Raw genomic sequence first — 12,961 nt, 5'->3', positions numbered from 1 at the left:
AGAAAGCTCTATTTGTGGAAAAAAAAAAAAAAGGACATCATTTTTTGGGTACAGCGTTGCATGACCGTGCAATTGTCAGTTAAAGTAACGCAGTGCCAAATCGCAAAAAATAGCCTGGTCACGAAGGGGGGTAAATCTTCCGGAGGTCAAGTGGTTAAAGTCTGACATCCAAAAACAACAACAACCCCCCCCTACTGCCTGCTGCTCGAATTCCCCTTACTGCCCGGCTAGGATCCTCTAACTATGCCTATTGGTCAATATTAGATGCTGCTATGCACGCCCCATACACTACTCGACCAAGCTTGAGGCTAATGGTTGGCCAATCAAACACTGCATTCTGGGAGAGTAGGGGGATGCATTAAAGCCGGCCATAGACTGATCAAATCTTGGCTGATACAGCGTATTCGAACCATGTATGCGCAGGCTGAATGTAGATCAACTTGGGTACAACCAGCCTGTCGGATTTTAAATGTAATTATTGCTAGCGGCTATTCTAGCCGCTTGCAGTAATCACTTTGTTCTCCCAGAGGTGACCGCTCAACACACCCCCCTGCTGGGAGAACACAATAGCTCCGCAGGAGGGAGCACTTACTTTGTTGATGGGGGAATCACTCCATCTATGGCTGGTTTACGGCACCAGAGACTGAAATTTTATGCAAAGGTCTGAGCTCTCCTGCCCACCCAGGTCACAGGCCTGGTATAAATTCTGCTATACCAATAAAAAAAAAAAGTCTCGGCAAAAAAGAAGTATAAAAGCAACATAAAACAGTATTTAATAAAATGACAGGATAATTCTATAAAAATCTTTTCAAAACAGAAGATATTTAAAACAAAGGCAGTTTAGTGATTAACAACTTCCTTGCAGTAATCCCAATCAAAGAAAACTGTAAAAAGCCATATTCAAGCCTTTCTTAGCCCAACATGGCTGCTCACAGAACAGGCTGCATACCCTAAAGTTCAATATCTGTACAGGTGAAGGGACATTTTTTGCTTACATAGTGCAAATTATTTGGTCTTTCATACACTTTAACATTCATTTTATACATCATCGTTTTATTAGGATCTCATTTCTTTTAAAGGGAAAGTATGCAGTATTTTCACGGAGCACACTATTGTATTTTTTAGTTTTTGTTGTAGCTTTCACATTTTTTGCATGCCTTTCCATTACTATATTACACACACAGATTTGCAGATTCTTCCTTGTACTCACACAGCTTACCCTGTCTGTCCTGCCCCACTTATAATGTAATTATATTGAATTGCAGATAATTGTTCTGTAGTATGCTGACATCTAGTGGCTATTTTGATCCATTACAACTTGTTTGCTTATGTAATTTGGTATCTCCCTCTGTCCTCCTGTTTAGATTTAGTTCAGTCCTAGCTCAGTCAGTGTTAATACTACTTAGGCTTCATGTACACGGGACGTTGTTTAACCTCTCCTGAACGATTTAACTTGACAGCTAGAAACCCGACATTTAAAAAACGTAGTAGCGTTTAAAAAAAAAAAAAACGCTAAATGTGAGTTTCTGCGTTTAGTAGCGTTTTTCAGGAATTTTGCGTTTCAAATGCCTCTGAACATCCGTCCTGAGGACATTTATTTGCTTTCCAAAAAATGCTTCTAAACTGTGTACAAGTACTGATAAGATAACAGAGGAGCGTTCAGGGGCAGCTGCAAAAAATGCCCAACTACTCTTAAACATCCGCTTACCAGCAGCTTAGGAAAGTAATCTTTTATACACCTCAAAAGACTGGAAAGACGTCCTCGGTGCTGCAATCAGCTGAAGTAAAATTGCATCGGATTCTACTTCTGTGTCTTAATGAAGAGCTAAGCTGCCTGTGGATGGTGCCAAGTCAGCAGGTGATCATACTGTCTGGACAGACTAGGTCTAAAGAAGTATGGCAATACATTAAGGGGCATTTGAAACAACACTGACCTGAACTGCTGAGATTAGATTACAGTAACAGAGGATCTATTGTTTTTGGTCAGTCGGCCCTGACAGGTAGACAGAGTAGGGGAGATCGTAAGCCAACATGCACATTGAGGAGGACAGATTGCTGTGTGATGTTAGAATTAGGTTTCTTAAAAGCTGTAGGCAAGCAGCTAAATACCCATTTCAAAGGGTCTGTATTTCTACCTGTCCAGAGATCTACTCTAACAGCACAAAGGATAAGAGAAGCAGCAGGCTGATAAGTTAGTCTGTCGCTCTGCTCTCTCCTCCTATCAGCATGTCTCTTGTTGGCACTATAGAAAAGACTGTCTAGTTTATGCTCTGCTGTACAGGGACCACAAGAGGCTGATACCAGGTCAGATTCAGGTACTTAAACTGATTGTATTTTTATTTTTTTAATCCATTTGCAGAGCAGCATACATTTGTTTTTAGTTATATCTGCCTGGAGTTCAGCTTTACCTGAGGTCAACTATGCTGAAATGGATTGGTTGTTAAAAGCATGTCATAGTACTAAAAAAAAAAAAAAATCCTATAGCAGCATAAAGGGGTTATTAACAGGTTATAGGATGAACCTGACCCATTAAATCCTACTTTCAGTGTTGCCAGGTTGTTCTGTCTGCCTGTGACCCTATTGGGAAGATTTTTCCCTACATCCTGTCCCTGTGACACCCATGCAATAAAATGGGAGAGCTATCGCCACCACCAGGACAGAAAAGGAGCTATAAAAACATGGTCCATCACTTTCTGTCCTGACAAAAGGGCCCCCCCAAAAAAATAAAAATAAAATACCTGCCAGTGACGCTAACCCTTCCCTGCTCTATTCAAAACAACGTTTTGGCTGGAGCAGAGCTTTAATATCTATGCACTATTTGATCAATGCATTTATTTATTGCTGTACATACTGTATATTTATATTTAACATATTGGTGGTTCAGCTAATGCCCTCCGGCTGCACTGGCAGTTTAAAGCAGGCAAACAAAAAAAAAAAAACAAAGTTAAAAAAACAAAGTTAAAAAAACAAAGTTAAAAAAACAAAGTTAAAAAAACAAAGTTAAAAAAACAAAGTTAAAAAAACAAAGTTAAAAAAAAAAAACCAAACAAACAAAAAAAAACAAACAAAAAAACCAAACAAACAACAAACACACAGAGCAAGATAGAAATTCAAAAGATAAACAAAACCAGATTTTACTGCATAATTCAACTTCAATCTCAATATTTCCCTGCAGTACTTTTTTCTGCAGCTAGATGTCCCCAGTCTGATGACCAGCATCATTCAACCCACTTCCTCTGAACCTAGGTCATCCTCCACTGTGTAGCTACAACAGGGCCTTCTGGGATTTAGGGTTCCATTTGTATGAGATTGTGTGCCAGGCAGATGCTGGGACTCCCTCCACTGGGGGCAAAAAGTAGGAGTGTTTCATGACACCCCACACTGTTCTCCCAAGACACAGAGACTTGCAGAATGCTACTCCACTTGGGTAGAAAGGAATGGAATGTGCACCGTTTCACAGCAGGGTATCATGAAGGCTTCTACTTTTAATACATTGAATAGGCAGTAAACAAATGGGAGAAGGACGGAGGCAAAATGATGCTCCTCTGCCGACTGCCCATTGTTGACCCACTTAATGAATTTCCATAATTTTAAGTCCCTAGTCCTCCTAAGTCTGGTAGAGAATTAAAGCTTGCTTCTAATTCACAAAGCCGCACCGCATGCTGAACTCACTTATAAAGTCTCCTCTATTACAGCTGATCTCAGATAAGGGCTCAGGTTTTACACAGCCCTCAGCTATTCTGAGGAGCTCAATGGGCTGAAGGGTGTATATTTGTAACCTGACTACATTTGTGCTTTAGAATGGTTTATGGTATTGTTAGAGCCATTTGTCTCTTCCGGAGTATGGAGAACTATATGAAGTCCATTCAGATCACCTACTAGTGATTGATACGTATAGATAGGGGGTCATCAGTCATTACTAGATGGAAGACAGGGCTTGAATCTTGAATTGGAATCACTTCTGTAATCCCTGGTACAGAGATCCCATATTAGCTCGTATATCCTTGTGGTAACTAAGGAGGTCAACGATTTGACAGTTCTTCTCATTATAACATCGGAGGTCTGGACAGAGCATCTGGATTCTGGTACCAAGAGTTGTAATTGTTCACGTAATCAGGGGGCATGGGGGCAGTTCTTCCAGCCGTAGGAAAGTCCCACATTGGAGGAGCATTAGGAGAGCACGGAGAAACCGATGAGGAATTCTGAGACTGATCTCCATCTTGGGCACTAGGACCTTGCTTGACGACTTTTTTGTACTTGGATCTCTTGTTCTGAAACCAGATTTTCACCTATTAAAGAATAGAAGTTTTATTTTACATTGGGTAAAATATTACAGAGTAACACGCAAAGATTATCATTAGCCACAAATCACTTTTTTAGGACTCCCGACATGGTCTAGCCAGGAGAACCAGGGGTATGATCTCTTACATTGCTGGATTCTGGGGCTTCCCAAAAATAGAAAATGCTATAATGTGTAGACTTCCAAATATAAACACAGATTTTTTTTTAGCTTTCCAACCAATCCTTAAAGCCAAACCGGGCACAAAAAAAAAAAAAAAAAAAAAAAAAAAACACAAACCTTTCAGTGCCCCCCTTACAAGGGCTAAAAAAACTTGGCGACCGCCTAACTGGGTATTTACGTCATGTTTTTACAGTAGAATTATTCCAGGGTTATGGTTGCAGCTAGATACATTAACTTTCAGTAGGAGATTCTCTTTCTGCTAAAAGTGAGCAGAGCGGCTGATTAGTCCCCCACTGACACTTTCCGGTGGTTCTCAGGCTTATCCTGCTCATCGGCAAGCCTGAGAACCGATCAGATTGTGGCTGGACAAAGATTAGCAGAGGAAAGCTGGCCTATACTCATCTCTATGGCCTAGGAGGAAGCCCAGAGCGATGTCACTTCTGGATCAAGGCCGATTTATTTCTACCCCCCCCCCCCCACCCCCCTAAAGCATCAGATCAACGTTTTTAATTTTTTGATCTGATGCTTTCCACTATAGAGGAGAGATGTACGGTCTTATTGACACCAGATCTCTCCATAAAGAGGACCTGTCATGCCTTATTTCTATCACAAGGGATGTTTACACATCCCAACTGTCCCTGATTTTGAGGGACTGTCCTGATTTGGAGCAATGTCCCTCTGTCCCTCATTCCGGTCTGATCTATATAGATGTATATAAAATGCACTTTTTATCTATCAAAAAGTGTTTCCCAGTGCTAAACCTTTGATATGATCTCTAAATTGCTCCATTTGTAAATTCCAGAAGACAATATAAAGGAACAGTAGTGGTAAAAAAAAAGCGCTTGTGGATTTAATCAATCTTGTTTTTTTGTACAATTCTCTTTTAAGGGGGTGTGGCAAGGGGTGTGTCCTATTTCTGCATACTTTTGCTGATAGGTGTCCCTCATTCCCATCTCAAAAAGTTGGGAGGTATGTTTACATTCCTTGAGATAGGAATATAAAAAGATATGTACATACATAAATAAACCAAACACACACTTTAAAGAAACTGCGTAAATGAGATTATATATAATCATTTACTTGGTTTCTTTAAAGTGTGTTTGGTTTATGCATAGATAAATAATTTGTTTTTTTAGCGCCACCTGTCCAGGATTCACCCGGACAGTTTGGGTTTGGAATCATGTGTCCGGGTTTCGGACTGTCTGAAACCCGGACACATTATTTAGACTGGACTATGGCTTCCCAGCAGGGTTGCAGGCTGCAGTTGTCTCAGCTAAGAGTGTCTGTTGCACTCTTTCACACTGCCCAAAGCCAGCACTAACAAACCATTCCCCCCAACATAGACGGGAGAGGAGAGAGGATTCGATCTGCACCCCCCCCTTCACCCCTTTGTCTGCCCACACTCTAATCCCCTGCGCTGTGCCTCAGAAAAGGAAAGTTGGGGCTGGAAATTTGAAGTCCAGCAGCCTCAGATCCATCTGGATGAGAGGTGCTGACTGCCAAGGGGTGAGTGAGCTCACCATCCATCCGTCTGTGACAAGTCTCCTGCTTCTCTCTCCTGCCTCTGGGTAAGAACACTAAGGCAAATCAGGGTTCTCAGAGCACCCCTTACATCAGAGTTCCCCTTTACACCAGAGGCCACAGTGTTTCCCCTTACAACAGAGTCCTCTTCGTACAGAGTTCTCAGTATTCCCCCTTAAATTAGGGTTCCCAGAGCATCCCTTATGTTAGACTCCCCAGAGTTCTCCCTTACATCAGAGTCTGCAGAGTCCCCCCCTTAAAGTGAAAGGAAACTGAGTTCAGGTGTAAAAGGGGAACTCTGTGGACTCTGATGTAAAGGGGTACTTTTGTTATTAACTTCATATGATTAGAAATGTAATTTAGTAGCAAAATCTATGTATAATTTATATTATAAAAAAAAGTTGCTGTGTGCCGCAAAAGTGTTCGGGTTTGACTTGAAGAAAAGGTAGCAACCCTAGCTGGCACGCAGTGGTGGTCATGCCGACATATGTAAGAGATGATCGCACCACACATGTGAGGTATCGATGTGAACGTCAGAGCGAGAGCAATAATTCTAGCACTACACCTCCTCTGCAACTCTAAACGGGCAACCTGCAAAAAATGTTTAAAGCGTCGCCTATGGAGGAGATTTGTAAGTACGGTAGCTTGGCGCCATTCCAAAAGTGTGCGCAATTTTAATCATGACATGTTAGGCATTTACTTAGCGTAACATTTCATATTTGACAAAAAAATAAATAATAATTATTCTCTAGGGCCTCTGTTTAAAAAAAATTTATATAAAACAGATTTTTACTTGTAAATGAAAATTGTCAGAAAAGGCCTGGTCCTTAAAGAGATAGTTCACCTTTACCACAAAACTGGCTATGCAGATAAGGGGCATCTGTAGATGAAAACAAACTGTGCAGCTCTGACTGAAGTTGAATAAAGCCCTTGCTATAGGTGTAGGCCATTTACATATCTTATGAAGCCTGAATGAAACACTTCCAGGATGTCATTAACCGCTTTCCGACCACCCGCCGCCGTTTGACGGTGGCAGAATGGCTCCCCTGCGCGAATCTCCGTAGCTGTACGGCGGTCGCTTTAAGGGGTATAAGGGGCGCGCGCCCACCGCGGTACTGGGGAGCCGATGCACGTGCTTGGCGGCCTTGATATCCGCCGGCCATGCGCGATCACTCCTAACAGAGCCAGGACGAGGATCTGTGTGTGTAAACACAAATCCACGTTCTGACAGGGGAGAGGTGGCAGATCGTGTTCCTAGTATATAGGAACACTGATCAGTCTCCTCCCCCAGGCAGTCCCACCCCCCACAGTTAGAACACACTGAGGGAACACAGTTAACCCCTTGATCACCCCCTAGTGTTAACCCCTTCACTGTCAGTGACATTTATACAGTAATCAGTGGCTATTTTTATCTCTGATCGCTGTATAAATGTCAGTGGTCCCAAAAAAGTGCCAAAAGTGTCCGATCTGTCCGCCACAATGTCGCAGTCCCGATAAAAATTGCAGATCGCCGCCATTGCTAGTAAAAAAAAAATAAAAATGCCGTAAATCTATCCCCTATTTTGTAGACACTAACTTTTGCACAAACCAATCAATATACGCTTATTGCGATTAGAAGAATGAAGAATTGATGTAGAAGAATACATATCGGCCTAAACTGAGGAAAAAAAATGTATTTATTTATTTTTTTTTTTTTAAATTTGGGGATATTTATTATAGCAAAAAGTAAAAAATATTGAGTTTTCTTCAAAATTGTCGCTTTTTTGGTGATCAAATACCACCAAAAAGAAAGCTCTATTTGTGGGGAAAAAAAGGACATCAATTTTGTTTGGGTACAGTGTTGCACGACCGCGCAATTGTCAGTTAAAGCGACGCAGTGCCGTATCGCAAAAAATAGCCCGGTCAGGAAGGGGGTAAATCCTTCCAGGGCTGAAGTGGTTAGGTATTTCCAGGATGTTGCCAAGTGAGGCCTAGTCATCACTGCTCACCACCACCATCACAGGAGTGAGCTCTCAAATGCTGAGCTCAGCGCTACAGCATCAGGGGGGAGAGAGAGAGAGAGAGAAGTGGTTTGAATCAGAGAAAGAGCTCACTCCTATGATGGTGGAGGTGAGCAGTGACGACTAGGCCTCACTTAGCAAAGTCCTGGGAGTATTCCAGTCAGGCTTCATAAGGTATGTAAATGCCATGGCAGTGGCAGCTGGTAGTATATTCTTTTGTGGGGGCAAACAATGCATGCTTCCACACCAACCCCCCCCCGCCCCGGTCTGTTGGGTCACCCGCACCCCCCTGGATCTAGGCCACGGGCAGTGCTTCCTCCTGCATCTCCTCCTCTGCATCACAGCGGCTTCTTCCATGCGTCTCCACCCCCCTCCCCCTCCTAGGCAGCCAATAGGATTGCTTCTCCTATCACCCAATGGGGTGACGGGTCTCAGGACCCACTTTCTGATCGGCCGGGAGGAGAATCAGGAAGATAGCCTCTGGCTCAAATCACATGCTTAAAATTGTCCGGCGCTCTTCATGAAGAATAAGGGACCGGATGCATGGATAGGGGAGGGGGGGGCGCCCCTGCAGGGCGCAACTGGTAAATGGCCTACACCTATAGCAAGTGCCCCATTCAACTTTAGCCAGAGCTGCAGTTTGTTCTTATCTACAGATGCTCCTTATCTGCATAGGCAGTTTTTTTCTGTAAAGGTGGACTATCCTTTTAGGCTGGGTTCACACATGAGCCGCATGCGGATCACAGCAGGGGTCCGGCATGTCCTGGTTCACCGTTTTAGATCCCATTTCAGCCCGAATTTCGGGCTGAATTCGGACCTGAAACGGACCAAAAGACGCACGGACCCGCTGCTGAGATATGTGAACTGGCTCCATAGAGAGCCGGTCAAAATCTCCTGCTATTGCGAATTGGATGCGGAGAACCCACAATGGTGTGGACCCAGCCTTAAGTGGTTAAGTCTAGGGGCAGACCAATAAGATGCAATACCCGATTCTTCACTCTGGCGGAGTCCCTCCATCTGTGTGAACAGTTCCCTGAAGCCTCCTCTCTAAGGTGCTGCAGGCGCAGACCTATAGAATGTAGGACTCCTCACATACAATGTAGGAATAAAAGCTGCAAAGGTTTTTTTTTTGTTTTTTTTCCCTCCACTTTAAAGTGAATGGAAACCATAAACAATTATTTGTTTTTGATGGAGTGCTAAAAAATTAGAACATATATAAGGTTTTTAATGCAGTCCCCACAGGGGACATTTAGCCTTTTTGTCCCAATTAGGGATGAGCTTGGGTCCAGCTTAGATTTGGTCCCCATTGCGTACAAGCAGGTAATGTCTTGGCTGAAGCTGATTGGCCTAACAAATCCTTCCAGGTTTGGCTGAACCGAACCCAACCTCACCCCCTAGTCCCGATGACGGTTGACACCAAGACAGAAAGTGCTGAGAAATCTAACATCTTGAGTGGTGCCTAGCACATGAGGGGACGTCTTCTATTGGGACTCCTTTCCCTCACGTTTTGTGTGTCTACAGGATAGTATGTAGAGGGAAATCTCCCCAATGAGTTACAGATGGCAAAAATAAAAAATTGATATAAATGTTTAACCACTCTCTGCTACAGTGAAACCTTGGATTATGAGCATAATCCGTTCCAGGAGAATGCTTGTATTCCAAAGCACTCACATATCAAAGTGAGTTTCCCCATAGAAGTCAATGGAAACGAAGATAATTCGTTCCGCATTGACTTCTATTGCATGCAATACCGCATGTGGCCAGAGGTGGGGGGGCACCGGAGAGCCTCGGAAAAATACTCAGGGACAGCTCGGCTGAACTCGGAAACCCTCAGAGGATTGGAATCACTCGGGAACTGAGTATTTCCAAGTGTTTCCGAGTATTCGAGTGATTCTGAGTATTTCCGAACAGCTCCGAACCGTTCCGAGCGTCACCGGCGCCCCCACACCTCTGGTCAAATGCGGTACAGCACACCACATTAGCTTGAATTCTGCTTGTTTTGCAAGACAACACTCGCAAACTGAGTCAGGATTTTTTTTTTAAAAAGTTGCTAGTCTTTCAAAACGCTCGTTAACCGCGTTACTTGTTAACCAAGGTTCCACTGTACTTCCAAAATTTAAAAAAGTTTGTTTTGGATATACATTGAAGTTCAACTCCAGAATTTCTCTTCAGTTTGGTCTTACTTTGAATGTCAAAAATTATGAAATAGCGTTTTTGGTTTGTGGTGCTCAGATGCAGTGTAATTATGCAAGTTTGTGCACATTTCAAAAGAAAAAAAAAAAAATCTAGAAAAATGTAATCTAGAAAATTTTATAAAAGTACAAAATCTCAAAAAACAAAACCACCACACAAACGACTTTTCAGCTTGCTGGAAGATCTACCTGTGATCAGGCCAAATTTTGGTTTGTCCTGGTGCTCGAAACACCCACTAATGGACAGGCACACATCTCCCCTAGGATCTTGTGGTCTGTCCTTAGTTGTAATCAATTCCTCAGCTACCCTGTTTTCCCGAAAATAAGACCTAGCGTGATTGTCGGTGATGGCTGCAATATAAGCCCTACCCCCCAAATAAGCCCTAGTTAAAGTTCTTGTGGGTCCTATTTTCAGGGTAGGGCTTATATTGCAGCCATCACTGAAAATCACGCCGTGTCTTATTTTCGGGGAAACAGGGTAGGTGAAAAATGGTTTTTGCCATTAAAAATCCATAAGATGGGACATCTACCCCTAGCCCCTTGGTTCTCACCTGAGTCTGAGTCAGGCCAAGTTGTGCGGCAAGCTCTGCCCTTTCCGGAAGGGCTAAATACTGCGTTTGCTGGAACCTGTGGTTGAGGGCCTGCAGCTGTAAACTGGAGTATATTGTTCGAGGTTTCCTGACTTTCTTTCCTTTTCCATTAATTCGGATTTCTCCATTTTCTATCACCGTGGATTTCTCCAGCTCTGGAAAATAAGGGTATGTATGCTGAATTATGGATTAAACGAATAAAAAAATTGGATACTCTATTTTTAAAGAATTATGAATTTGTTGATGCATTTGAGATGGAATAAAAAGTTGTTAATGTCTACGTAGGATGGAAAGGACTTTTCCAAATCTATAAATTGCTGTATGTGCAAGATGGTACAATTTTGCCTGCTCTTGTTCTGTTTTAAATGTAAAATACAATGACAGTCCTCCTTAGAACCAATCTGTGTGGACAGTATGGCCACTTGCTGACTTTGCAGAGTCCAAAGGCAGCTTAAAGTGTTACTAAACCCAGGATCCTGCATTCACTATATCTGGTCTCCTACAGAACATGGAAATGCAAAAGTTTTAGTAAATATAAAACTGATAAATACCTTTTTACATCAGCTGTATATAGCAGTTAGAGCAATTTTGAGACTTGTATCAGTGTGTGCTATTAGCTTGTAGGAGGAGTTTATTTCTCCCACGATTGTCCTATCAGGCTTCAAGACACCTGACCCTCTGTCTGGACAGTGCTGATTGGCCCTGTGCTGATCACATGCACCCTCCCTTAAATAAAAAAAAAAAAAAAAAAATAGCAATACACACCAAACCAAGCAGCCTGATTATAGATTCTGTAAATATTAGGTTATTTTTTGTCTGTGGGAGATGATCAGAAGACAGGATCGAACAGCCTTTATACACAATGTGGAGGGTTAACCCCCTAGGTTCCACAGTGAGTATAACAAGCATGCTTTACTGCATATACAAACTGATTTTATGGTTGTGGGTTTAGTAACACTTTAATCATTCACCTAGGGTGGCAAGTTTATTGTTAACATAGTGTTCAATATTTCAATAAGCTCCCATCCACAGACCACGTTACCCAACACCACACATTTGTGGGGAAGAGACCCATGTCCCCTCAACATTGTAATAAGCTGGTTTGTCAATGCTGGTGTTTGGAGGCTGGCAGTGGGTTATAGGGAGGATGAGGATGACAGGGGGTAGGGTGTAAACAAGGTTGCCAGGTGTGATGAGGATGACAGGGGATGAGGTGTTATCAAGGTGGCAGTGGGGTGCCAGGTGTGATGAACATGAGGATGACAGAGGGTAGTGTATTAGGAAGGTTGCAGTGGGGTGCCAGGTATGATGAGGATAAACGAGGGGGTGGAGTGTTAGCAAGGTTGCCAGGTGTGATGAGGATGACAGGGGATGGAGTAATAGGAAGGTGGCAGTGGTATGCCAAGTGGGATGAGGATGACAGGAGAGGGAGAGGGGGGAATCACAAATATAAAAAAGAGAAAACACATTTTTGGCATGAACTGTATTTTTTATGAATATAGAAATTGGGAAACAAATGTATTTTTAAAAGTTTAGAAATATCCATGACCTCAATATGCACGTCTGCAGGCTGTAAGTGATGCTGTTCAGAGGTCAAAAAACACTGCAAACACATGTACAGTGGTGTTATCTGGTTTATGGGAATCACTGCCTGTGGAAATCCACTACAGCCTGTTTCCTCGTGCTTTCATGGGAGGCGGATCATCCATCAATCAAGATGTGACATCCCACCCACTGTTCTTTTTTTAGTTACTGGGCATGGAGGAGGAGGGGTGAGGGGTGAGGGGCTGGGCTGTCATTTAGGGTCCGTATACATGCCCACATGTTTGATGTCAATACCATGTGACCTGAACTTCTCAACTGAAACAGGAAATGTTCTCTCCAGCAATAGAGACCAAACTGAGCATGTGCAGCAGGACTACCCTCACTGTCTTATCTGGACTTGTACAGAGTGACAGTGCAGGAGAGGGAGGATCTGCGCATAGAGGATCAAAGCCTTTTTACACAATGCAGAGGATCACTTAAAGCGGAGTTTCACCCAAAAGTGGAACTTCCACTGATCTGCTTCCTCCCCCGTTTGACAGGTACCCTTCCCCACTTCCGGGAGACGGCCCGAAGTTCGTCCCCCCTCCTCCTTCCCCCGCTGGGCCAATTAGAAAGCGCAGCATGCTTCGCACAAGAGGGAACCGGCTGTGA

The 12,961-nt window shown here is 43.1% G+C and overlaps 1 protein-coding gene across 1 annotated transcript in view; it reads right to left on the bottom strand.

Annotated features, from left to right (window-relative positions):
* Window positions 1-750: 750 nt before the first annotated feature.
* LOC141114199 (homeobox protein DLX-6-like) overlaps window positions 751-12,961 on the bottom strand; it is a 30,062-nt gene continuing 17,851 nt past the window's right edge. Inside the window, exons 2-3 of the mRNA XM_073607739.1 lie at window positions 10,727-10,920; window positions 751-4,289 (exon numbers count right to left, since the gene is read on the bottom strand). Coding sequence (XP_073463840.1) covers window positions 4,047-4,289; window positions 10,727-10,920 — 437 coding nt within the window. The 3' untranslated portion in view covers window positions 751-4,046. The remainder of the gene's footprint in view (window positions 4,290-10,726; window positions 10,921-12,961) is intronic.

This window comes from Aquarana catesbeiana, linkage group LG12 (assembly GCF_042186555.1).
Source record: "Aquarana catesbeiana isolate 2022-GZ linkage group LG12, ASM4218655v1, whole genome shotgun sequence".
In the NCBI taxonomy this organism is placed as follows: Eukaryota; Metazoa; Chordata; class Amphibia; order Anura; family Ranidae; genus Aquarana; species Aquarana catesbeiana.
Note: the sequence above shows the minus strand (reverse complement) of the source record. Positions and strands in the feature narration are given on the sequence as shown.